This window comes from Narcine bancroftii, chromosome 5 (assembly GCF_036971445.1).
Source record: "Narcine bancroftii isolate sNarBan1 chromosome 5, sNarBan1.hap1, whole genome shotgun sequence".
Lineage (NCBI taxonomy): Eukaryota > Metazoa > Chordata > Chondrichthyes > Torpediniformes > Narcinidae > Narcine > Narcine bancroftii.
This window is the reverse complement of record NC_091473.1, coordinates 12341637-12369069: the sequence shown is the minus strand read 5'-3', so window position 1 is coordinate 12369069 and position 27433 is coordinate 12341637. Positions and strand designations below refer to the sequence as shown.

Here is a 27433-nt window from a genome sequence, read left to right as displayed (position 1 = left end):
GTGTATATGTACATATGTATAGATGGTAGTGTAGGATGACTGTGATTGGCTGAGAGTGTAGCCACACCTACTGGCAGGTCTTAAAGGATTGCTCCGAGCCAGACCAGGTCATTCTGGTTTGGATCAACAAGTCTTTGGTTCTTTTTACGCGCATTACATGGAGGTTAACCATATTGAGGAACTTTGGGGGGCATCCGAGGCGCTCTAGTATTTGCCAAAGCCCTTTCCTACTCACGGTGTCGAAGGCTTTGGTGAGGTCAACAAAGGTGATGTAGAATCCTTTGTTTTGTTCTCTTCACTTTTCTTGGAGCTGTCTGAGGGCAAAGACCATGTCAGTAGTTCCTCTGTTTGCACGAAAGCCGCACTATGATTCTGGGAGAACAGTTTCGGCGATACTAGGTATTATTCTATTTAGGAGAATCCTAGCGAAGATTTTGCTTGCAATGGAGAGCAGCGTGATTCCCCTGTAGTTTGAGCAGTCTGATTTCTCGCCTTTGTTTTTGTACAGGGTGATGATGATGGCATCACGAAGGTCCTGAGGCAGCTTTCCTTGGTCCCAGCAGAGCTTGAAAAACTCATGCAATTTGGCATGCAGAGTTTTGCTGCCAGCCTTCCAGACCTCTGGGGGGGATTCCATCCATACCTGCTGCTTTTCCACTTTTCAATAGTTCAATTGCCTTATATGTCTCTTCCTGGGTGAGGACCTCATCCAGCTCTAGCCTTAAGGGCTGTTGAGGGAGCTGGAGCAGGGCGGATTCTTGGACTGAGCGGTTGGCACTGAAAAGAGATTGGAAGTGTTCTGACCATCGGTTGAGGATGGAGATCTTGTCGCTGAGGAGGACTTTGCCGTCTGAGCTGCGCAGCGGGCTTTGGACTTGGGGTGAGGGGCCGTACACAGCCTTTAGAGCCTCTTAAAAACCCCTGAAGTCGCCAATGTCCGCGCTGAGCTGGGTTCGTTTGGCAAGGTTAGTCCACCACTCATTTTGGATCTCCCGGAGTTTGCGCTGAAGATCCTCAACATGGTTATCCAACTGCACGGCCACCGAGACAGAGGTACACCAAAGAAGAGGTACAAGGACTGCCTAAAGAAATCTCTTGGTGCCTGCCACATTGACCACCGCCAATGGGCTGATATCGCCTCAAACCGTGCATATTGGCGCCTCACAGTTCGGCGGGCAACAACCTCCTTTGAAGAAGACCGCAGAGCCCACCTCACTGACAAAAGACAAAGGAGGAAAAACCCAACACCCAACCCCAACCAACCAATTTTCCCTTGCAACTGCTGCAACTGTGTCTGCCTGTCCCGCATCGGACTTGTCAGCCACAAACGAGCCTGCAGCTGACGTGGACATTACCCCTCCATAAATCTTCGTCCGCGAAGCCAGCCAAAGAAGAAGATACATGGAAGTTAAACTCCATGCTACTTAAAAGGCAGGAATTTAGAGAGTTTATTGAACGCCAAATTTAAAAATTTAAAAAAAAAAATTTTTCACACTATGAACCATATTGTCCAAAAAACACATAAACCTTTCCCTCTTGAATATACACAGTGTCATTTTCTCCTCTTTTTCCCCCCTCCCCACCCACTCAACGTTCAACATATATGATATATTAAACCCATTAAAACAATGTCATCACACAATGAAAATAAACAAGAAAATTGTGGCATCTACTTTTACACACTGGGTCAGTTCATTTCGTCTTCTTCTTTTAGGTGGTGGAGGTCTGCGGTAGGACTTCTCTGTTTTGTTCCATGTACGGTTCCCAAATTTGTTCGAATACTGTGATGTTATTTCTTAAATTATATGTTATTTTTTCCAATGGAATACATTTATTCATTTCTATGTACCATTGCTGTATTCTCAGGCCATCTTCTGATTTCCACGTTGACATAATACATTTTTTTGCTGCAGCTAAGGCTATCATAATAAATCTTTTTTGTGCTTCATCCAAATCGAGTCCAAGTTCTTTACTTCTTATATTACTTAGAAGAAAGATCTCTGGATTTTTTGGAATGTTGCCTTTTGTGATTTTATTTAATATCTGATTTAGATCTTCCCAAAACTTTTCCACTTTCTTACATGCCCAAATTGCATGTACTGTTGTTCCCGTTTCCTTCTTACAGCAAAAAGATCTATCTGATACTGTTGGGTCCCATTTATTTAACTTTTGGGGCGTGGTGTAACCAATTATATTATATCATGCGTAACCTCGTGTTTATTGTATTTCTCATAGTTCTGGAGCATAGCTTTTCCCATGTTTCATTCTTTATCTTTATGTTTAGATCTTGTTCCCACTTTTGTTTAGGTTTACAGCTTATTTCCTCGTTCTCTTTCTCTTGGAGTTTGATGTACATGTTTTTTATAAATCTTTTAATTATCATTGTGTCTGTAATCACATATTCAAAATTGTTTCCTCTGGTAACCTCAGCCTGCTTCCCAATTTGTCCTTCAAGTAGGTTTTCAGGTGGTGGTATGCAAACATTGTACCGTGAGTTATACCATATTTACACTTAATTTGTTCAAAAGATAATAATTTATTTCCTGAAAAACAATTTTCTATTCTTTTGATCCCTTTTCTCTCCCATAAATCAGATATCTATTGTGAAGGGGATTAGATGATTTTGCGACAATATTAATTTTGGTAGTTGATAATTTGTTTCTTTCCTTTCTACGTGAATCTTCTACCAGATGGTGCAGTACTGGTGAACTTCGATGTTGCACCAGCTTTTCATCCCACTTATATAGTATATGTACCTTCTCCCCTATTTTATCTAGCTCTAATCTGGTCCAATCTGGTCTTTCCCTTGTTTGATAAAAATTGTGCTGCTCTATAATAATTCTTAAAGTTTGGTAGCTGTAAGCCCCCTTGTTTGTACCATTCTGTTAATTTATCTAGCGCTATCCTCGGTTTCCCCCCTTTCCATAAGAATTTTCTTATTATCTTTAGCTCCTTGAAGAATTTCTCTGTTAGGTGAATTGGTAACGATTGGAATAGGTATTGAATTCTTGGGAAGATATTCATTTTAATGCAGTTTACTCTTCCTATCAGTGTTAGTGGTAAATCCTTCCAATGATCTAAGTCATCTTGTAATTTCTTCATTAATGGCTGATAGTTTAATTTGTATAGATGGCCTAGATTATTATCTAGTTGAATACCTAGGTATCGGATTGCTTGTGTTTGCCATTTAAATGGTGATTCTTTCTTAAACTTTGTGAAATCCGCATTATTCATTGGCATCGCTTCACTTTTATTTGCGTTGATCTTGTACCCCGATACTTCTCCATATTCCTTCAATTTCTTATGTAATTCTTTTATTGATAATTCTGGTTCTGTTAAGTATACTATGACGTCATCAGAAAATAGACTGATTTTATATTCCTTCTCTTTTATTTTTATCCCTCTTATTTTATTTTCTGTTCTTATCATTTCTGCCAATGGTTCTATAGCTAACGCGAACAGTGAACAGATAGTGGACATCCATGCCTAGTTGACCTGCTTAAATTAAATTGGTTTGATATATATCCATTTACTGTCACCTTCGCCAATGGTCCCTTATATAATGCTTTAATCCAATTAATATATTTCTCTGGTAGGTTGAACCTCTGTAGTACTTTGAATAAATAATTCCATTCTACTCTGTCAAAGGCTTTTTCTGCGTCTAAAACAACCACCACTGTTGGCGACTTGTTTCCTTGTACTGCATGGATTAAGGTAATGAACTTACAGATATTGTCTGTTCATCTTTTCTTAATAAATCCCGTTTGATCTTGTTTTACTATTTTTGGTACACAGTCGGCCAATCTGTTTGCTAATAGTTAAGCTATTATCTTATAATCTGTGTTGTGTAGAGATATTGGTCTATACGATGCTGGTGTTAGTGGACCTTTCCCCGTCTTTGGTATTACTGTAATTATTGCTGTTTTGCATGAATCTGGCATGTTTTGTGTTTCTTCAATCTGGTTCATTATTTCCAGGAGAGGAGGAATTAATAAGTCTTTAAATGTTTAATAGAATTCTATTGTTGAACACCAAATTAAAACATATTTTGAAATAAACACAGAATCTGTGAAAGATAAATTTATACTATGGGGCGCAATGAAAGCTTTCATGAGAGGACAGATAATAAGTTATGTAACTAAAATGAAAAAGGAACACAATCAGGAAATAGAACAGCTGGAAAGGGGAGAGCAAGTATAGAAAAGGAATGAGTGAAAAGGGATGATATAAAGAAAAAGAGAGAATTGGCAGACAAAAAAAATTAAATACGAAACATTACAAACATACAAGGTGGAGAAGAACATAATAAAAACAATGCAAAAGTATTATGAATTGAGAGAAAAAAACACATAAAATATTGTCCTGGCAACTTAAAACAGAACAAGCTAAAACAACTGTATTGGCACCAAGGGAAAAGGGCAAACAAATCACATATAACCCAACAGAGATTAATGAAAACTTTAAGGAATTTTATGAACAATTATATCAAACTGAGAATGAAGGGAAAGATGATAAAATAGAAGAATTTTTAGCTAAAATTGAACCGCTGAAATTGCAAGAAGAGGAACAAAACAAACTGATAAAACTATATGAAGTAGAGGAAGTACAGGATATATTAAAAAAAGCTGCCGAACAATAAAACACCAGGAGAGGATGGATTTCCAATAGAATTTTATAAAACATTTAAAGAGTTATTATGTCCTCCTCTCCTGGAAGTAATGAATCAGGTAGAAGAAACACAAAACTTGCCAGATTCATGTAAGACAGCAATAATTACAGTAATACCAAAGACGGGAAAGGATCCATTAATATAGACCAATATCTCTACTTAACTCTGATTATAAGATAATAGCGAAATTATTAGCAAACAGATTGGCCAACTGTGTACTAAAAATAGTAAAACAAGATCAAACTGGATTTCTTAAGAAAAAATGAACAGCGGACAATGTCTGTAAACTTATTAATCTAATTCATGCAGCTCAAGGAAATAAAAAAACAACGGTGGCTGTTGCCTTAGACACAGAAAAAGCCTTTAATAGGGTAGAGTGGAACTACTTATTTAAAGTATTATGAAGTTCAATCTGCCAGAAAAATATATTATTTGGATTAACCATTGGCAAAAGTAGTAGTAAATGGATATGTATCGAACCAATTTAAATTAAGTAGATCAACTAGGCAGGGATGTCCATTATTCCCCCTCATTGTTCGCCTTAGCAATAGAACCATTGGCAGAGCTGATAGGAATAGAAACTAAAATAAAAAGGATTAAAAATAAAGGAGAAGGAATATAAAATAAGTTTATTTGCAGATGACATCATAGTATACCTAGCAGAACCAGAGATATCTAATAAAAGAATTATATAAGAAATTGAATGAATATAGAGAAATATTAGGGTACAAGGTCAATGCAAATAAAAGTGAAGTGATGCCAATCAGTAATGCGGATTATACAGAATTTAAAAAAGAATCACCATTTAACTGGGAAGCACAAGCAATCCAATACTGAGGTAACAGGTTAGACAATAACTTAAGCCACTTGTACAAACTATATTATCAGCCATTAATAAAGAAATTACAGGAAGACTTAGAACATTGGAAAGAACTACCGCTAACATTGATAGGGAGGTGAACTGCATTAAAATGAATGTGTTCCCAAGGATACAATACTTATTTCAAACGTTACCAATTCCCTTAACAGAGAAATTCTTTGTTGAACTAAAGAGAATAATAAGAAAATTCTTGTGGAAAGGGGGGAAACCGATGGTAGCACTAGATAAATTAACAGAGAGGTATAACCAAGGTGGTTTGCAGTTTCCAAACTTCAGAAATTATTATAGAGCCACACAATTAAGGTATTTATCAGATTTTTACTAGACAAGAGAAAAACCAGACTGGACTAAGATAGAAATAGATAAAATAGGGGAGAAGGTACCGGAACATATACTTTGTAAGTGGGATGAAAAGCTGGTGCAATATAAAAGCTCACCGGTATTGCATCATTTACTTAATATATGGAAGAAGATCCACGTAGAAAGGATAAAAATGAATTACCAAATACCAAAATTGTTATTGACGCAAAATCCACTCATCCCTTTTACAAAAGATAACCTTTCCTTTAGAGAATGGGAGACAAAAGGAATCAAAAGAATAGAAAATTGTTTTTTGGGAAATAATTTATTAACATTTGAACAGTTGAAGGACAAGTATGGAAAGACTCACGGTACGTTTGCATACCATCAACTGAAAGCTTATTTAAAGAATAAATTGGGAAACAGACTGAGATTACTCGAAGGAAGCAGCTTTGAATGTGATTACAGATACAATGATAATTTAAAAATTTGTAACAAAAATGTACATTAAGCTGCAAGATAAGGAAAATGATGAAATAAGCTATAAACCTAAACAAAAATGGGAAAAGGATTTAAACATAAAGATAAAGAATGAAGTATAGGGAAAGTTATGTTCTGGAACTATGAAGAATACAATAAACACAAGGTTATGCATGATACAGTATAATTGGTTACACAGGTTATATATCACTCCTCAAAAATTAAAAGAATGGGACTCAAAATTATCAGATAGATGTTTTCGCTGTAAGGAAATGGGAACAACAATACATGCAATTTGGACATGTACAAAAGTGAATAAGTTTTGGGAAGAATGAAATCAGATATTAAATAAAATCACAAAAAACAACATACCAAAAAATCCAGAGATCTTTCTTTTAAGTAACATAAGAAGTAAAACATTAGGCCTCAAATTGGATAAAGTGCAAAAAAGATTCATTATGTTAGCCTTAGCAGTAGCAAAAAAATGTATAATATCAACTTGGAAAATGGAAGAGAGCCTGAGAATACAGCAATGGTACATGGAAATGAATAAATGTATTCCATTGGAAAAAATAACATATAATTAAAAAAAATAAAGTCACATTGTTTGAACAAATTTGGGAACCATACATGGAACATAACAAAGAGAGCTTGCCTTGGACCTCCATCCCCTAAAATGATAAGAAGACAAAACGATTTGATTTAGTGTGTAAAAGTAGATGACACATTTTTCTTTTTTGTTTTTCCTTTGTGTGAAGACATTGTTTTATGGTTTTATTGTATTGTATATGCTGAATATTTATTGGTTTTGGAGGGGGGTGGGAACGGGGGAGGGAGGAAAGGGGGGAAAAAAGGGGGAAAATGCCACTGTGTATATTTAATGAGAAACATTTGTGCATATTTTGGTTGATATGGTTCACAGTGTGAAAAATAAAAAAAATTATAAAAAAGATTCTACTTGGGACTAATTGATCTTTCTTTAATTGAAATTCTCTGCTCTATAAATTATGTTCTTCTCACAGCTGCATGAATGTTAGAGATAACCTGTTAGATTGCGTGCAGAAGAACCCAATCACTCTACTAGGTGTAATGTGACAAATAAACTTAAATCTAACCTTCCCTACTGAAAATCCTCTGTAAACCCAGCTGTTCTATTTGTAACAGTTTGCATCAACACTAACTTGTTCAAGTTTAACTGATTTCATGATCCAGGCTCCAACATGATTTCCTGTTTGGCGGTTTTGAGTCTTGACTCTATACCTTGGATGTACCCAGTTGAGGAGATCAGATCAATGACAGCACATTTTCTGGCGAATTTCTTCTCTCTAAATATGGATGGCCATTGGCTTTCAAGAAACTCATGTGCCCTTTGACAAGGCATTAATCCTGCTGAGTGTCCAAACACCTTCTTTTCTTTTTAATTCCTTTTCTCTCCCATTCTCTAAAGGAAAGGTTATCCATTGTAAAAGGGATTAGCTGATTTTGCGTCAATAATAATTTTGGTATTTGGTAATTTGTTTTTTTTCCTTTCTAAGTGAATCTTCTTCCATATATTGAGTAAATGATGCAATACTGGTGAGCTTTTATATCATACCAGCTTTTCATCCTACTTATAAAGTATATGTTCCGGTACCTTCTCCCCTATTTTATCTAGTTCTATCTTAGTCCAATCTGGTTTTTCCCTTGTCTGATAAAAATCTGATAAATACCTTAATTGTGCTGCTCTATAATAATTTTTAAAGTTTGGTATCTGCAAACCACCTTGGTTGTACCTCTCTGTTAATTTATCTAACACTATCCTCAATTTCCCCCCTTTCCATAAAAATTTCCTTATTATTCTCTTTAGTTCATTAAAGAATTTCTCTGTTAAGGGAATTGGCAACTATTGAAATAAGTATTGCATCCTTGAGAAGACATTCATTTTAATGCAATTTACCCTCCCTATCAACATTAGTGGTAATTCTTTACAATGTTCTAAATCTTCCTACAATTTCTTTATTAGTGGCTGATAATTTAGTTTGTACAAGTGGCTTAAATTATTATCTAATCTAATATCTAGGTATCAGATTGCTTGTGTTTGCCGTTTCAATGGTGATTCTTTTTTAAATTCTGTATAATCCGCGTTACTCATTGGCATCACTTTTATTTGCGTTGATCTTGTACCCTGATATTTCTCCATATTCCTTCAATTTCTTATGTAGTTCTTTTATTGATATTTCTGATTCTGTTAAGTATACTATGATGTCATCTGCAAATAAACTGATTTTATACTCCTTCTCCTTTATTTTTATCCCTTTTATTTTATTTTCTGTTCTTCAGTTCTGCCAATGGTTCTATTGCTAAAGCGAACAGTGATGGAGATAGTAGACATCCCTGCCTAGTTGACCTACTTAATTTAAATTGGTTTGATACCTATCCATTTACTGTTACCTTCGTCAATGATTCATTATATAATGCTTTAATCCAATTAATATATTTTTCTGGTAGATTGAACCCCTGTAATACTTTGAATAAATAAACACCTTCCTTTCTGAGGTTAGCTCAAATGGGGTGACATTTTGGTATCTGATTACTGACAAAAAGTGGGCTGTACTCTGCCAGTTTAAATGGTTCATATTTGGGAGACCAAAGTGGCCTTTCCTTGAATGTACAAAAAAAAACTAAAATAAAGGCATCGATGTTGCAAACTGAATTTGACAAATTATACATTTTGGTTCAATACACCATATTCAAAGCCTGGACCCTAACTTGAGGAATTGGTCTTGCTGTAGGTATTGAGCAGTAGAAGTATCAGATTTACCTTAGCATTCACATTAATGAGTATGAATGAAATATTTCTCTATTCATTTATGGGATGTGAAAAGGCCAACATTTATTGGTCTCAGAAAGATGATGCAAAGTCATTGTGAAAAGTTACAATTTATGCTAAACTCTAATTAGAATCAGAAGGTTGCTCTCGAGTGCATGACATCTTGGGTGCTTGAGTGTATGTATGAAGTGTGTATTCAAAGTCTTCTGTACATATTTCTCACCATTTGAGACAAATTCAAGAAGTCCATATGACTGAAAAAACTACTGATACCAACCTTGATTTCTCCAGCTTTAATTTTAGAAGCCTCGAGAACTTTGATCAGCTCCACATCATCCACAGGATTGCCTTCAGAGGTGCTCAGGCGAAGAAGTATTTGATCCTCTATCTCTTTTAGTTCACTCCTCATTTTAACATTGCTGATGATTAGCTGATTCTTTGCCTCCTCCAGATCTGGACGCTCCTGTGCCACGACACGTCCCAGGAGCTGGTCCTCCAGACCACTGCAGGATTACAACACAAACCACAAGTGGACAAAATAAACAATTATTATGAATGAGTTCAAGTTATGCTTCTTAAAGCCAGAAATGTTCTGTACTTTCAGTTTCAATTGAGAAATCATATTACAGTTTCAACATAAGATTTTATATTCTCCCTATTTCGAATAGGAGATTAGTTTAAAAAAATGTCTGAAATGAAGATCTTTTATGAATTTTTTTTGTTATTCTACAAGGAGCTGAAAGAATTTAAACTTCTTAGCATTTATAAACTATTTGATATGGGAAACTTTGATTAAATAAAGAAAACAAATTGAATTAATTGATCATACAAATATCTAAAGAAGGAACAGGAAGTGTCTCTCAGCACCTTAGCATGCATTACCATCTGATTGGATCACGACTGATTTGATTGTAATCTCATCTCCTCATTCTGGACTACCTGCAGTAACCTTCTGCACTTGGCTTACCTGGAATCGAGTTGTGGCATGATCAATGTCCACACGCAGACACAAAGAAAGTAGTCAAAGGCTTTATTAATCAGAAAACCTTGGGATGCCTCTACTTGCTGCTGGCTCACGTCCAAGGCAGGTATGAGGGAGGAGGCTAGGGCTCTTAGCCTTTATTAGGAATCATATGGGGAGGAGCTACAGGTACAGAAGGTGGGCCAGCCTGCCCAGCCCAGTGAGGTCATGTCTGCAGTATCGCATTCCACCACATTCATCCCTCCCTTTTTGAATGACGTCCGACAGGGTGATGTGGGGCAATGTCCATCAGCACTGGTTGTGTTGTCCATAACATTTCACTGGTTCAGCCGATCTGGTGGTTTTATCCGGTGCTGCTGTTGCCGCAGTACTGGCTGTATCATCGGTTCCTGCAGAAAGTTGGCATCTTCGTCAGGCTGAGTGTTGAAGGGCTGAACTGTGACCATGTGTATAGGATCCATGGGGGCAGCTCGAGGAGGCGTGGTGGCGAGATCACTTTGTCGCCTGTCAGGGTGATCCCTGGGGTCGACTGGTCGCTGACAGGGGCTACTGGGTGCACCCCTCATGCTGGGGCCCCAATTTGAGCCAGGTCCTGGATGGACAGTGTTGTCCTGTCTGTCTGGGTACCTTACCAGAGCATAATGTGGGTTCACATGCAAGAGGTGCACTTCCTCGTCCAGTGCGTCTGCATTGTGGGACTTAACATGCTTCCGGAGAAGCATCGGCACTGGGGCCAATTCTGACCTCTTAGGGAAGGAGAACAATTTCTCATGTGGGGTGGGGTTAGTTGCAGTGCAGAGCTTCTGGAAGAAACTCTTGTCACTGGGAGATGGGCATCCCTTTCGACTTGAGGGCCAAAAGGACTATCTTCCATTTCATGCCATTCTCTCTTTCCACCTGCCCATTCCTGTAGGGTTTGTAGCTGGTGTTTCTACATATGGCTATGCTCTTGGAAAGTAAGTATTGCCACAACTCCTTATTTATGAATGAGGATCCCCAATTAGTGTGAATGTAATCGGGGTATCCAAACAGGGTGAAGATGGTGCAGAGTGCTTTAATGACCGTGGATGTGGTCATGTCAGGGCAGGGGATGGCGAATGGGAAGCGTGAGTACTTATCCATGCTATTCAGGAAGTAGATGTTCCAATTCGTGGATGGGAGGGGCCCCTTGAAGTCCATGCTGAGGTGTTCAAAGGGGCGAGTGGCCTTGATTAGCTGGGCTCTCTCCAGTTGCTAAAAGTGTGGCTTGCCTTCTGCGCAGACCGAGCAATTGTGAGTCAGTTCCCTGACCTCCTCTACTGAATAGGGGAGGTTATGGGCCCTCACAAAATGGTAGAGCCATGTGACCCTGGGGTGGCAGAGGCTATCGAAGAGGGCTTGGAGATGATCTACTTGCACCTTGGTGCAGGTTCCCCTGGACAGGTCTTCGGGTGGCTCATTGAGCATGCCCGACTGGTACAAGATCTCATAATTATAGGTGGACAGCTCAATTCTCCACCTCATGACCTTGTCATTTTAAATATTCCCCCGCTATTTGTTATTGAACATGAAAGCGATAGCTCTCTGTCATCAGGGCAAAATAGTGCTGGCCAAATAGTGTCTCCAGTGACACATGACCTCCACTATAGCCTGTGCCTCCTTCTCCTTAGCAGAGTGCCTGCGTTTGGGGCTTTGGAGGATTCTGGAGAAAAATGCCACTGGCCTGCCTACTTGGTTCAGTGTAGTGGCCAGGGAAAAGTTGGAGGCAACACTCTCCACTTGGAATGGGATGGATTAATCAACGGCATGCATTGCCACCTCAGCAATTGCATCCTTGATGCCCTCGAAAGCCTTACAGGCCTCCACTGATGGGGGAAAGGTAGTGGTTTTCACCAGGGATTGGGTCTTGTCGGCATAGTTGGGGATCCATCGGGCATAGTACAAGAAGAACCCCAGGCACCTTTTTAAAGCCTTGGGGTTCAGGGTAGAGGTAGTTCCAGAAGGAGGTGCATGTGCTCTGGGTCAGGGGTGATGACACCATGCTCCACCACATACCCCAGGATTGCCAGCCGCTTGGTGATAAACATGCACTTTTTCTTATTGTATGTGAGGTTGAGGGATTTTGCGGTGGCCAGAAACCTCTGCAGGTTCGTGTTGTGTTCCTTCTGCATAGAGTGATATTATCCAAAGGGGGATCAGTATCTTTTAGTTTATTGTCATCCACCATGCAATTCGTCTCTCTTTGGAACACTGACACCCACAGGAAGTGATAGAAGTGACTGTTTGCCTCAAATGTTGTGTACAGCTGGTGTTTTGGGCAAATTGGAATTTGGTGATATACCGACTTGAGGTCAATGGTGGAGAAGAACCTGAACTGGGCAACTGAGGAAGAGGGTAGAGGTCTCATAAAGTGAACCTGTTGATGGTCTGGCTGTAATTTATAACCATCCTTTATTTCTCCCCACTCTTCAACTCCACCACTTGAACACTCCAGGGGCTGTTACTGGATTCTATTTTGCCCTCCCCCAGCAGTCACTCCACTTCTGATTTTATGAATTCCTGTCCCCAGGGCTATATTGCCTGTTCTTAGTGGTGACTGGTTTGCAGACTGGGGTGAGGCTTTGGAACAGAGGGGGAGGAGGGACCCAGAGGGTGGCTAAGCTGCAGATCAGATGCCCTGCCAGGTGTTTTAGTATATAATTGGGCCTATTTTGGAGGACAGGCAGGGCCTCCAGGAACTGACCATGGTGGGTTGGGGGTGTCCCCATCAAACTGCATCAGCACACCTTTAAGCTGGAATTGGAAATCCAACCCCAGTATGATGGGTGTGCAGAGGTGGGGCATCACCAGCAGCTTGAAGATTTTATATTTCATACCCCTCACAGTTAGGGTCATGGTGCATCTCCCACAGATTTCCGCAGAGAGGGATTTAGAGGCTAGCGCTACCTTGCACTTCGCTGGGGACACAGTCAGGGAATAATGTTGGGCTGTGCCCGGGTGTATGAAACTCTCTGTGCTTCCTGTATTGAACAGGCAGTCTGTGGTGTGGCTGTTTCACTCAATGTCCATCAGTGATCGCCCCAGCTGATGTGGTCTGCTCTGGTCCAGTACGATGGAGGCCAACATCAGGCCACTATCCAAGTTGCTGCTGCTATATCGTTGGGATGGCTGCTGCCAAGATGGCCACCTGGGATATCACGAAGATGACCACCCCGATGGATACCACATGGTGAAGTCCGGAAGAGAGGTGGATGTGACATCACCCCATGTCGTCGTGCGCCAGTTCTGATGTTCGATTCTCAGCTACCGGAAATGACACCAGAAGTGGGTTGGCCCAAGAGATTTAGAGCGGCATACCTTGGTGTAGTGCCCTTTACTCTGGCAGTTTGAGCAGGTCATGCTATGGGCTGGGCAGTACTTTCGCAGGTGTTTGCTTTGGCCACAGTAGTTGCAAGTTGTGTGCTCAGTGGTGGCAGCGGCAGTCAGGGACCCCAAGTCCCAAGATGGTGTCATCCATTCTCCCCACCTGGTGGCCACATGACCGGCTGAGTAGGCCTCTGTGTTCTTTTGGGCAGTCTCCAGCGATCGGGCCATCTACATGACTTCCTGAAGGGACTGGTTGCCCTTCTCCAGGAGTTGCTTCTTTATGTGATGGGAGCGGAAGCACACGACCAGCCCATCATGAACGAGCTCCTCCTGGTAGGTCGCTGCAGTCACATCCTGGCACCCACAGGCTCACCCCAGCTCCCGCATGGCCCTTATGAAATCATCGACTGACTCACCAGGGCCCTGGCGTTGGGTGTCCAGTTGGTAGCAAGCAAACATAGCATTCATCGGGTTTCCGTATTGTTGTTGCAGTAGGGCCATTGCCTCATCATACCCTTTGCAGTCATGGATTATTTGGTTCACTCAGTGGCCCACTGCCACAAAGAGCACGTCATATCGATCACCATCGGCTGTGATCTCATGGTGCTTCATGTAGGCCTTCAAGCAATGTAGTCACAAGTTGGACCTGATGGAGGCCTCTGGTTCGGATTCCAGCTTTTCCAGTCTAATCACCTTGTCCATGGTAATTAAAATTCTGATTAATAAATTGTGGCACGATCAATGTCCACTCGCAGACACGAAGCAAGTAGTCAAAGGCTTTATTAATCAGAAAACCTTGGCTCATATCCAAAGCAGGTATGAGGAAGGAGACTAGAGTTCTCAGCCTTTATTAGGGATCTTACGGGGAGAAGCTACAGGTACAGAAGGCAGCCCAGCCTGCCCAGCTCAGTGAGATCATGCTTGCAGTACCATGTTTCACTATACTAATGTAATACACAAATGGGCTGGAGAAACTCAGCAGGTCACACAGTATCCATTGGAAGTAAAGGGTAACCAATATTTCATACTTGGGCCCTTTGTCAGGTAATCGATCTACCTCTGCAAACATTCAAAGCCTGTGTGTTAATCATCCTCTGAGAAAGGGAGAACTAAAAAATGACGGTCCATGGAGAGAAACAAAACTGCCTCTTCACTGTCAAACAGGGGAACCCTTTTATTTTAAATTAATGACACCAAGTCCTGGATCTTGTACACTTCAGGCACATGCTCTCACTTTCTTCTAAATTCCAGCAAATGCAAACTCAGTCTGTCCAACCTTTCCAATGGTATTAGTCCTACAATATAAATAAATGATTTGTGACCCGACCACTTAATGACCTCCTTGGACGATAGTATGCAGTTATCAGGAAATATCTATAATATTAAAGGAATAGAAACCATTTTGTGTGGCAGAAGAACTGGTAATTGGATGTAGATTCAAGAAAACCAGCAGAAAATGGAAGGCGAGAAGATGCAGCAAATTGTTCTAATGTGGAACCCATTGTCAAAACATATGGCACACAAACACGTTGTTGCAGGAGGCAGAGTTTCAGATTGCTTTGCTCCACACTGGGGAATCTAGATGCCGAATAGATAACTGCATGGATACTTGTGTAATTATGACCCAGTCATCTATCACTTCAATTCTTTGTCCCATTCAAACTGCTCTATATTCAGTTTCCTAAACTGATCCACTGAAGTTTAGGAAACAAAATCTCATTTCGCAACTGGGCATACTATTAATTTCTGAACCCAACTCAAAACAATCATTGTAAAGTAATTGGTACCGGCTTTTCAACACTCAGAATATTTTCTTTCCAGTAATCTCAAATAATCCTACTTCCCCACCTCAGCGCCTGCACTAACATCTCTTCAAGACTGACCCTTTGTTCCCCTAGCATTCTCATTCATTTAATTGTTCCTTCTTTCCATCCTCTAAGACTCTTCCTTTGTCTGTGTATTAAAATTTATTTATCCAGCATTTCAAATTTTAGGTTTGGATTTTCAGTTTTTATTTATGTACCCACTTACCTTGGAGATAGTGTGAAATTAATGAGAGTGACCTTTGTTGATGTCTCAGGAGTGTAATGTGGATTGGGCAGTTTGGTTGTGATGTACATTTTAAAATCTTCATGATAAGGGATAACTCCATCTCCAAGTTTTATGACTGTACTTCCTTGTTGTTTATAGGTCTGTAAAAAAGAAACAAAATCTTTAGAAACACAAGAGCTGCAGAGGCTTGAATTTTGAGCAAAGAATTGCTGGGTGACAGCAGGACAGACAGCATCCATGGGTAGAATGGTCAGTCAACATTTCAGGTCAGAACGCTTTATCAGGACTAAGGTTAAAAAAAGATTAAATTACATATATAAAGGAGGAAAGAAACTGAGGATGGGCACTGGGGTTATGAGAGTATGGGACAGAAGGTGAGAGAAGTGGAGAGAGAGGTAGCGAGGGAACCATTAAGAAAAGGGGTGAAGAAAAGCAAGAGAAAAAAGAAATTAAGTGCAGGAGTTGGAAAAGAAGAAACGAAACAGTGGAATCAGATGGAGGTGGGGGGTTTCCTAAAATTAGAAAAATCAATGCTCATGCTGCAAGGTTTAAGGCTGTCCAGACGGCATAAGATGTGTTGTTCCTTCAGTTTATGCTTGACCTCACTCTGACAATCCAAATCAAGTTTATTGTCATTTGATTGCACAAGAATGACCCAATGAAACAGGGTTCTCTGGATCTCAGTGCAAAACATGCAGACACACAACCAAACAAACAATACATATGCAGGACAAGTCTTCACATATACAAATAAATAGATAAATAAATAATTTTTTTGTGAATAGGAGCGTCTTCGATGGTTAATGTGAGCAGTTTGTTTGGTTGTTCAGCATTTTCACTGCCCATGGGTAAAAGCTGTTCCTCAGCCTGATGGTGCTGGCTGTGATAGTCTTGGATCTCTTTCCTGAAGGGAGCAACTGAAAGATGCTGTGTGTGAGATGCAAGGGGTCCTCAATGATTTTGCACGCCCTCTTTTGATAACTATCCTGGTAGATCACGTCGATGGGGGTGGGGGTGGGGTGGGCAAAATGTCTGGGGGAGTTTAAATGATTTGGTTCAGGAAGCTCAAGTTTAGATTCACAAATAGAATATAAGTGTTTGGCAACAGGTGGTGAGTAGGTTCACTCACTACCTGTTGCAGACTGTTTGGCAGAGATAAAAGGAAGAGATGTCCATCAGCACTCAACCAGCTCAGTCAATGAGAGTGTTTATTGTCTCTCCTGGTGAAGGATCTTGAAGTGCCTCAACCAGAGTACATTCTGTGACCTTGATACTTTCACTGCTTTTTCCAAGTGGTGTTAAACATGGAGAATCACTGAAGAGCAGAAGGGAGGTGGTGATTGGGGCAAGATTCCTTGCCCATTTTTGGCCTCATGTCATGAGACTTTAAAGGATATTAAGCTAATGTTGAGGACCCAGGATGACTCTCTCCTGTCTGTATCCAATAGTATTTCCAGCTCTGTAGAGTCTTTTCAGCTGATAGGACAGGATATACCCAGGGATTATGACAGGAGAATCAGGGTCATTGCCTATAAAGTACAATTTTGAGAATACAACAATGTCAGGAAATTGGCTGAATAGTTTGTCTCTCCCATTTTCAATCCCAGTCCCCAACTGAGCTGGGAGCAATTCTGACATGTCTGAATTCAGTGCCTGTATTGTATCTTTTTCCTGTTTCTCCAAAGGAATTTAATGTAACTAAAGGACTTGCTAAGACATTTAACAATGAATCATATTGTGGGTCTTAGTCTAGATTTGCATAAAGGCCAGATCAGGCAATGCCACGATGGCGGCGTTTCTGATCAGCAGCAGGCCACGAGGAGGTTGCAGATTCCAGGGGAGCAGAAGATTGGCGTAGATGATCAGGAAACAGGGAGATCATCCCCCGTCTGAGAAAGAGAAGGAGAGAGATGACCCACAGGGACAGTGACCCCGGCAGTGGACCAGTGAGGGGGCTCTGCGACTGAAAGAATAATGCATGTGGCAGTTGCTGGCGACTCGAAGCGAGGAACCCTCAGAGACTGTGGCTGCTGGAGACTTCTGTTGGGAGACTAGGCTGTGGATTGCTGGAGACTGGCTCAAAACTGGATGAAGGGGTATCAGGTATCAGAACCGCGATGCAAAGGGGTGCCAAAGGTTCCTAACTGTGTCAGAGATTTGGATCTGGAGCTTGGGTTGCCAATGGTTTGTACTGGACTCTGTGTGGCTGCAGAAGTTGTGAAAGCGCAGGAGGTGAAGTCACTAGGTGACTTTGGGAGGACTCTCTTTTGCTTCTCTTTCTCTGACTGTAGGAGACGCTTCAGGCAATTTCTGCTGCTTGCGAATCTGTCTACCTTACAGTAGGCAAAAGCAATTTCATGTAATATGCCACTGTTTTATTTCAATGACAATAAATTGAATCTTGAATGATTCCACATTTCCTTTCCAGATAGGTTTCACGACATCCGGTAATTTTGTCCAGGTTTTATTCAAAGACTTGTATAGTGTACTGTTAAATGTGTTTAAAATGTTCATTGGCATGGTGGGATATGAATTTGCCTCTTAACTATTAGCCCAGGTCTCCGGGCTTGTGATCTGGTGACTTAACCAACTAATCATTGCATCATCAGGGCATAGATCATGATTTTCCATTCATTATGTGTAGTGGCTGTGAATGACTTCCTGACATTCTGCATCTATGAATTAGGCCCCATTTGCAAAGGACATAGAGTCAGAATATTTCAGTGAGTGTGTTTACTGTTTTTTGGTACCATTTTCAACAGTATGGGCTCCAGGGTTGGATCCAGTTCCTCCCTCACATTCTCCAAAAGACAAGGCTTCCCAAAACGAATGGCATTCTCCAGACTCCGCAGGAAGTCGCGGTCGGACAACTTGAAGATATCTAATCCTTGTTCTCTTTCCTGAAGTGGACAAGAAAATGAATCAAACTGATTAGATTAGTTTTCACAGTAGGAAGTGTGTTCTGTAACAGCAACATTTAACCATGACTATTGTTGCCACAGTGATTAATTAGATCTTTGTGGTAGTCTTCCTGTTTTATTGAGATGCTGATTGGAGCTACAAGGGGTACATACAAAGGGAAAATACTGGAGAGATCAGATGTAGTATGGTAGAATATATTGTGTGAAGCAGCACTTTTCTAAGGGCAGACAATATATTGTCATCCAGCATGGAACTTGTTATGTGATAACCTGAAGGGTGGTAATAAATAAATTCTGGAATATTTTCAGAAAGGACCAGTCTGGTTGGAGTACATAAATGAAATGCTGCAAAAGTTTAAATCTGATTCTGAATTTCCTGCAAAACCACAGTAAATCTCCCATAATCCACTGTCACTTGTTCAGGAATCCCAATGGCTTGGCGTCTGGCTCACAGATGCTGATTCCTACTCTCCCTTTAACACCCTTGAGCCCTGGTTCTTTCTTACTTTACATACTAGGGCCATCTTCCCATATTTCCTTTGAACTGATTGGGTTTTCTGGAAAATTTATTGTTACTCTGTAACATTTTTAAAATTGAGTTAAAAGTATGCTGGAATATTAATTGGAACAAGTTTTTATTTAATTACTGTATTTGGATGTTAATGCATTTATTGGCTCATATTAGTTGTCCTAAATCATTCTCTACTGAGGTTTGTGGCAATCTGATTTATAACAGATGTTTCAGCAACTGTTTTCACTTTGTTAATTTAAGGGCATCATCTCACAGCATTCAGTGAAAGTAGAGTTATGCTGATCAGACTAGGGTGGAAAGTTCCACTCTTTGAGAAATCCCAATGAACCATTGAGTTTTACAAGAACACAAAAATTTAATTGGGGTCCCTATGAAATTCATTAAATTCATTTCATAACTTTCCATGGAATTATTTGAGCTCTCAATTAAAGATTGCTTGATCAGTACCACTGGCAAACAAGAGAGACTGCAGATGCTGGACAACTGGAGCTACAGACAAAATGCTGGAGAAACTCAGCAGGTCAGGCAGCATCCATGAAAGGCAATAGATAGTCAACATTACAATACACTGCAAGTTTTAGTTGTGCAGGTAGTGTGGTTAAATGTATACCTGAAATATTGTACTCAGTCTTCTGATCTATTCTCCTGGAGATACTGCCCATATGTGATCATGCGGAGCACTCTCCAAGCAGATAGCATTTACATCAACTTCTCTGGTTTCCATTACACCACCACCACCCACCCCCCCCCACCCCAGCCCAGCCCATTCTCTCTCCTTTTCCTCAATCCTTATTTCTCCTTTCCTCCAGCTCTGAATTCACAGAGCCACCCCATCCCCTGATTAATTCTCACCTTTCCTCTCCTGTCGTCCTATCCATGTCCAATTATCACCTTTTGTCTGTTAGCATGTCCTCCACCCCTGCACTTTCTTCCCTTCTCTCCCAGCCCTTTTATTCAGGCACCTGTCTGCTTTTTATTTATACCTTGCAGAAGAGCTCAGGCCTGAAATGTTGGTTATTTGTGTTGAACTCTTATGGATGGTGTGAGGCCTGCTGAGTTCCTCCAGCATTTTTGTGTTTTTGGTACAATCACAGCATCTGCAGACTTTTGTGTTTCACTCGATACTGTGCAAGATATGCAAGGCCATACACCCAAAACCTTACTGTTTACTCCCCATAATTGCTGCCTGGCCTGCTAAGTATTTTTCCCAGTTCCTGTTTTTAATTTCAGATTTTCAGCACCTAGCTATATTTTGCTTTTGTATAGTTAAGTGTTAGTTTACATCACTAAATATGCCATCCATTTGTTTATTAATGCAGACACCAAATATTAATAATAGATGGCTTCAATCATTTCCAGCAGTGATTGGTGGAAACCAGTCATGAGAAGGAGAGGTGATGAATGTTTCCATAGCTACAGAAAACCCAAGTCAGTTTTTATAAACTATATAGAATCAACAAAAAACAGAGGTTGTCGTGTGATTTTGTGTCATCACAAGGAAAGCATTAATTCTACATATTAGATTGCATATCCACAAATTAAATCAAAAATATTATTTGTCTCACCTTTAAGCATTTCAAGCTCAAATATCTGACTCAGCGTCACTGCATATTAGATCCATAGAATATTACAGTACCAAATTAGGCCCTTCGGTTCTTCTGGTCTGTGTCCAACTATTTTTCTGCCTAGTCCCACTGACATACTCAGTTCAGAGCCTTCCATACCTATCCCATTCATGTTCCTGTCCAAATTCTTCTTAAATATTAAAATTGAGCCCACATTCACCACTTCAGCTGGCAGTTCATTCCACACTCCCACACTCTCTGCATGAAGATGTTCCTCCAATATTCCCTCTAAATTTTTCTCTTTTCACCCTTGACCCATGTCCTCTGGCTTATATCTCACTTCAGTGGAAAAACCCTACCTACATTTACTCTGTCTATTACCTCATAATTTTAAATACTTCTATCAAATATCCCCTCATTTTTCTATGTTCCAGCGAATAAAGTCCTAACCTGTTTAACTTCTGCCTGATACTCATTTCCTGAAGTCCAGGCAGCATACTAGTAAATCTTTGCGCTCTTTCAATTTTATTGATATTTTTCCTGTAGTTAGGTGACTAAACCTGCACACAGTACTCCAAATCTGCCCTTACCAATGTCTTATACTACTTTACAATTACATCCCAACTCCTATTCTCAGTACTTTGATTTATGAAGGCCAATGTGCCAAAAGCTCTCTTTATGACCCTATTTACCTGTAACACCACATTTAGGGAATTATGAATCTCTATTCCCTCTATTCCTTGATCCCTCTGCTCTACCACACTCCTCAGTGCCCTACCAATTACCGTCTATGTCCTTTCTTGGTTTGTCCTTCCAAAATGCAACACCACACACTTGTCTGCATTAAGTTCCATCTGCCATTTTTCAGACCAGTTTTCCAGCTGGTCCAGATCCCTCTGCAAGTTTTGTAAACCTTCCTCACTGTCCACTACACCTCCAATCTTTGTGTCATCTGCAAACTTGTTGAACCAATTTACCACATTATCATATAGATCATTGATATAGATGACAAAACAACACCAATTCTTGAGGTACACCACTATTCACAGGCCTCCAGTCTGATAAATAATTATCTATCATCACTCACTGGCTTCTCCTGTATAGCCAATGTTGAATCCAGTTTACTACCTCTCCATGAATACCAAGCAACTGAACCTTCCAGACTAACTTCCCTTGTCAAAAGCCTTACTGAAGTCCACATAGGTGGCATCTACATCATTCAGCAACTTTCCTGGTAACCTCCTTGAAAAAAATTCTATTGAACCTACCATGCTCAAAGCCATGCTGACTATCCTTAATCAATCCCTGCCTATCCAAATACATACAGTATATCCAATCTCTTAGAACACCTTCCAATAATTTACCTACTACTGATATCAGGCTCATTGGCTTATAATTTCCAGGATTACTTTTGGAGTCTTTTTTTAAACAATGGAACAACATGAGCTACTCACCAATCCTCCAGCACCATACCTGTAGCTAAGGACATTTCAAACATTTCTTCAGGAGACCCTACAATTTCTACACTAACTTCCCTCAAAATCTGATGGAATATCTTGTCAGGCCCTGGGGATTTATCCATCCTATTTGATTTAAGTCAGCAAGCACCTCATCTTCTTTAATCTGCATTCGTTCCATGACCTCACTGCTTGTTTTCCTAACTTCCCTTGACTCTGTGCCAATTTCTTGAGTAAATACAGATGCAAAAATCCCATTTAAAATCTCCTCATCCCTTTTGACTCCATATAAAGCCAACCACTCTGATCTTCAAGGGGACCAATATTGTCCCTTGTTTTCCTTTTGCTCTTAATATACTTGAAGAAACCATTAAGATTTTTCTTCATATTGTCTGCCAAATCATCTTCATGTCTTTTTTTAGCCTTCATGATTTCTTTCGTTTTTTCTTGCATTTTTATAAATAACTCATTTACTTTGTGTAAATAGAATACTTTCTATTCACTTCTGTCTTCTTCCTAACCAGATCCTCAATATCACTTGAAAACCAAGATTCCCATTACCTGTTAATTTTCCATGGTTGTACAGATTATTCTTACCAAACTTTTGATCCATTTATTTGCTTGACCTTGTGGATCAATAAATAATGGCCATCGTTGTGTATACTGTGCGATTATTCCATTCTCAACTGATAGTGCGTCTTTGGGAAGCCCTGCAATCTGTGAAACACAATATTTATTAACAGGTTGTGCTTAATTTAAAACAAAAGGATATAACATTCAATAATGCTAAGACAGGACATTCATGAGTGAAAGAAGCAGATACCTTTTTCATGCAGAGGGGCATAGAAGATAAAGCAAATCAAAACAGATGGAGAGTATACATTTTTGTTTCACAACCCAAAACTCTAATCCCTCCTCTGAAATCTGGCCTCCTGCTTATGTTATGCTCTATTTATGTATCCCATCTCCTCATTCTTCATAGAGAAACCTGACTACAAGTTCCAGGCAAAGTGTTGCAGAGACATATAGCATGGAAACATGCCTTTGGCCCAAGTACTATAATTCTACATAAATCCATTTTCTTTTATTCATTCCCATCAACTCCCTCAGATCCTACCACTCACCTATACATTTTAGGTGTGGACAATTGACCTACCAACCCAGACATCTTTGGGATGTGGGAGGAAATGGGAGCACCTGGAGGACCCAACACACATATAAAGGTAGAACATGCAAACTCCACATTGAGAGCACCTCATGTTAGGATTGAACCTGTTCCTCTAGGCTTTGAAGCAGAAGCTCTACTTGTTGTGCCACCCATTTAATTTAAGTATATAGCCCTTCCTACATTCCAGGGACTGCATGATTTCCTGAGGCTGATTTATAAACAGAATGGTTATTAAAATGAAAAGAGATTGATAATTACAGAACTTAAGCTGTAATATAAAGGGAGCAGGTACTTGACCTCATTTCTCTTCATGCCAAAATTAGAAGTAGGCAAGTTCAAGGCACTGCTGGTTCCCTATCAAGATGATGGTAATTTAGTCTTTCACCTGACTTTAAACCATTTGCTTTTAGGAGTTGAGATTCAGCCCATTATATAGAAAATAATTCTGTAGAAACCCCTTGACAAAATCATTGCAATTGTCTAAATGAGTGTGTGCAATGTGGCCCCCTGAGGGACGGGGGGATGACATATGGCCCCTGTTAAGAATGGCTGAGGTAGAGTGCTGCCACTCTTAAACCTCTCACATTCAGTAAATGGCATATCTTATCACAGCTTCCTGTTAAAAGCAATGTGTGTGATGAATTTAACATTGTGAGTTTGTACCAGAACACAAAACCTCTTGCTGAAACATCTGAAGAACCACAAGGAGAGCCGAAAACCAGGAAAGAGTATCAGTTAGTGGCTGCAAGAAGGAACACTGTGAAGAAATCCTTGATGATTACTCCATCCTTGACTTAAGACTTCATTCCTCAACAAATGATCCGATCCAGCCTCAGAGGGTCAGTCAAAAATTCACATAATTTCCCACTCTTTGAAAGTGAAGGATATGTTGTGACATTGACATTCATTGTGAATCTGATTGTAGTAGCTGTAGAGGCATCCAACTGCTGTAAAGCCACAGGGAACGATATCAACAGATCCTCCACCAGCATGCCACTGAGTGGCAGAAGAGCTATTCCCCACATAATAGATGGGATCAACGTGTACTTCAACACTCAAAGCAATCCAGGAGGGAGAATTAACCCATTTTAAATTCTACTGACTTCAATTGTAAAGTTTGAAAGGGCTGTTGAGTTTATCCATTTCATTTTACTATCCAATGGCCCCAAATGTCTTCCTCTGACAAAATTAAAAGGCTTGTCTTTCAGAGTTCAAGCATATTGCTGCCTCTTTGATTACAAGCTGGATCAGCCATTCTCAACCTTTTTTTAGCTATAACTCCCAAGGACTTTGCTCAAAATTTATGTGTCCCCTTCCCCATGAAGCAGTCAAGCTGAGTTGGTTTCTTCTGAAATTCTCTCCTACCGACTACATAAAAATCATGAAAAATATTTTATGATTTCCATCTGTGGCCCCCCCCTTAAATATGCTGTGTGGCTCCCGGAGGGAGTTGTGTGGGGGGGGAGGGGTAGAGGGAGCATATGGCTCCCGTTAAGAAAGGCTGAACTAGAGTGCTGCCATCCTCAAGCCTTTTACATTCAATGAATGGCATATCCTATCATTGCTTCCTGTTAAAAGTCCAGGCAAAGTGTGCAGATTAGAATGCTTTCCTTAATTTACCTGCTTTAATTTGCTAACTTCAACAAGCTAGCTCTCTGACTTCCAACTAATCAAACTGTGACAAAACTAGAGTGTTGAACCTACCTGCCAGGTCCTTATGTTCACAGGTTCTCCTAGTGTTGAAGTCAGAGAACATTCTTTGGTGTGTGGGACACCAAGTGCAAGAAGCTTTTTCAGCCATTCATTATTCATTGCGACACGATATTCTCCCTAAAGAATCAATTGCAGAAGATTGATGACTGTTGAACTGCCCAAACTTGACCAAGAAGATCAAACAAATTTGGACCTCCCCTTTACTTCAAAAGAAAATGAAAAAGTCTTAGGCTCACTTCAGTCCAATAAATCACCAGGGGAGGATGGCTTCCCACCAGCATTTTATAATGAATTTAAGGACTTACTTATACCCCTCATCATGGATGTAATTAATTTAGTGTCTAAATCCCTAACTCTTCCTGAATGAGTTTCTACTACCATAATTACTGCGATCTGTAAGAAAAAAAGGACCCATTAAAATGCTCCTCAATTCGGCCCATTTCATTACTAAACTCAGATTACAAATTGATTTCTAAGGCCTTGGCTAACAGGCTTGGCCAATACTTCCAGACAAGAGTAGATTTATTCTGAAATGCTTGTTAGGATCTTCACTATTATCCACAGTCCAAAGTCCAAGGCTGAATCTAGTGTCATGGTGGCTCTAGATGCTGAGAAAGCCTTTGACAGGGTGGAATGGCCATATTTATTTAGAGTCTTGGCAAGCTCAGGTTTGGGCAGCTGTTTATTAACTGGGTTAAAACTCTATATTACAGACCCAAAGCCAGGGTCACCACTAATGGACAGATCTCGACAGTGTTCCCTTTGAACAGGTTGAGTTGACAGGATTGTCCCTTATCTCCAGGACATTTTGCTTGGCTATTGGACCCTTAGCAGAAACAATTCGACAAGACTTGGATATAAAAGACTTTATAGTGGGTCAGACAAATCACAAAATCAATCTAATGGCAGATGATGTATTCCTGTACTTAATGGATCTGGTTAATTCCATTAGTAAATTACAGACCTTATTAAAAGTTTTCAGTGAGGTGTCAGGATACAAGGTAAACTGGGAAAAAAGTGAAATCAAACCATTAACAAATTTTGATTACATTGAGCACCAGTAAACAAGTCCATTCAAATGGCCCTTGGGTGGTATTAAATACCTTGGTGTAATGGTGGATTATGGTGGAGAATTTATACAAACTTAATTACCTCCCACTACTTAGTAAAATTGAACTTGCCCATCACTCTAATTGTCAGAGTCAACTGTGTAAAGATGAAGAAATTGCAGTACCTTTTCCAGTCCTTGCCCATTCCACTACCTCAAACCTTTTTTAAAACCTTAAATAAGCATGTTGGGTAGTTTATATGGAACTGTAAAGTACCCAGAGAACCCATGGAAAAATTAACATGGGATTATAGATTAGGAGGCATACAATTGCCTAGTTTCAAAAAACCAGATCCAAATGAGATTTATTTCTTCATTTTTTGAGGGGGATGATGGCTCCCTCCTGGGTACAAATTGGATTGCACTCCCTAAAATAGAAGGTGTACAATGATTTTATTTATAAATGAAATTCCAGAATTATAGCCAAAAGGACAGACAATCCCATTTTAAAACACTTGGTTAGAATATGATGTGAGACCTGTGTAGGGTTTGGACTGAAGAGGATTATCACTGAAAACTCCTTTAAGACAAAATTAACTTATATCCATGGCTTTGAACAACAAAATTCTGGAAGCCTGGTTCCATAATGGGATACACCACCTCGAAGATTGCTATGAAAAAGGACTTCTCATGTTATTTGAACAGTTGAAGAAGAAATACATCTTGACCAACAAGATCTTCTTTTGTTACCTCTAGTTAAGATGCTTCCTTAGGGGCAATTTGGGCCCTAAAATGACTTTACCAGGACTCACTGAAATGGAGAAACTGCTCCATGAAGGAAGTGTATGTAAATCTATTTTTAGAATGCACTTTTTATTGATGAGTGAGAGCCCAAAGCCAGGTTTGCATAAATCTTGAGTGAGATGGGAGTCAGATTTCAGCATAACAATTGATGAACAACTCTGGTCAGACTATGTCAGAGAAGTTTATTGGCTGCTATCAAGGCCAGTTATAGATTGGTCCACTATAAGTTTCTCCATCAGCTGTACCTCGCCCCACAGAAATTACACCAATATAAACCTGAATTATTAGAGATGTGCTTTAGATGTGGGATAGAGGTTGGTTCCTTCTTACACTCCACCTGGCTCTGCACGAAGGAGAGACCCTTCTGGTATGACCTGTGTGATATCCTAACTAGGATCACAGGAGTCACCTTCCCAGTAGACCCAGAGTTTTGTTCTCTGGGGAATTTTTCAAATGTCAGTAGATCACTAACTAAATTTCAAATTAATTTCACAGAAATTGCCTTGTGTAGCCAGAAAATGAATAGTGTTACAGAATGAATTAATAAAATTATGTTAAAATATATTTTAAAAAGGTATAGATTGTGGGGGCTTAGTTTAGGTATTAGTTTAGGTACACTTCACAAACAGACATCTCAGTAACATTTCACAAAAGACATCTCATTTGAAATGCAAGACCTATGCCTAAGCAGAGACTACATGTCTACAG

General features: G+C 40.0%; 1 protein-coding gene across 4 annotated transcripts in view; it reads right to left on the bottom strand.

Moving 5' to 3' along the window:
* The window catches only part of dnah1 (dynein, axonemal, heavy chain 1), a 431328-nt gene that overhangs the window by 98316 nt on the left and 305579 nt on the right, over nt 1-27433 (bottom strand). For all 4 annotated transcript variants that reach the window (XM_069936771.1, XM_069936773.1, XM_069936772.1 and 1 more), the window contains 5 exons: nt 24865-24990; nt 22590-22709; nt 18268-18417; nt 15497-15657; nt 9416-9641 (listed from right to left, as the gene is read on the bottom strand). In XM_069936771.1, the coding sequence (XP_069792872.1) occupies nt 9416-9641; nt 15497-15657; nt 18268-18417; nt 22590-22709; nt 24865-24990 (783 nt within the window). The remainder of the gene's footprint in view (nt 1-9415; nt 9642-15496; nt 15658-18267; nt 18418-22589; nt 22710-24864; nt 24991-27433) is intronic.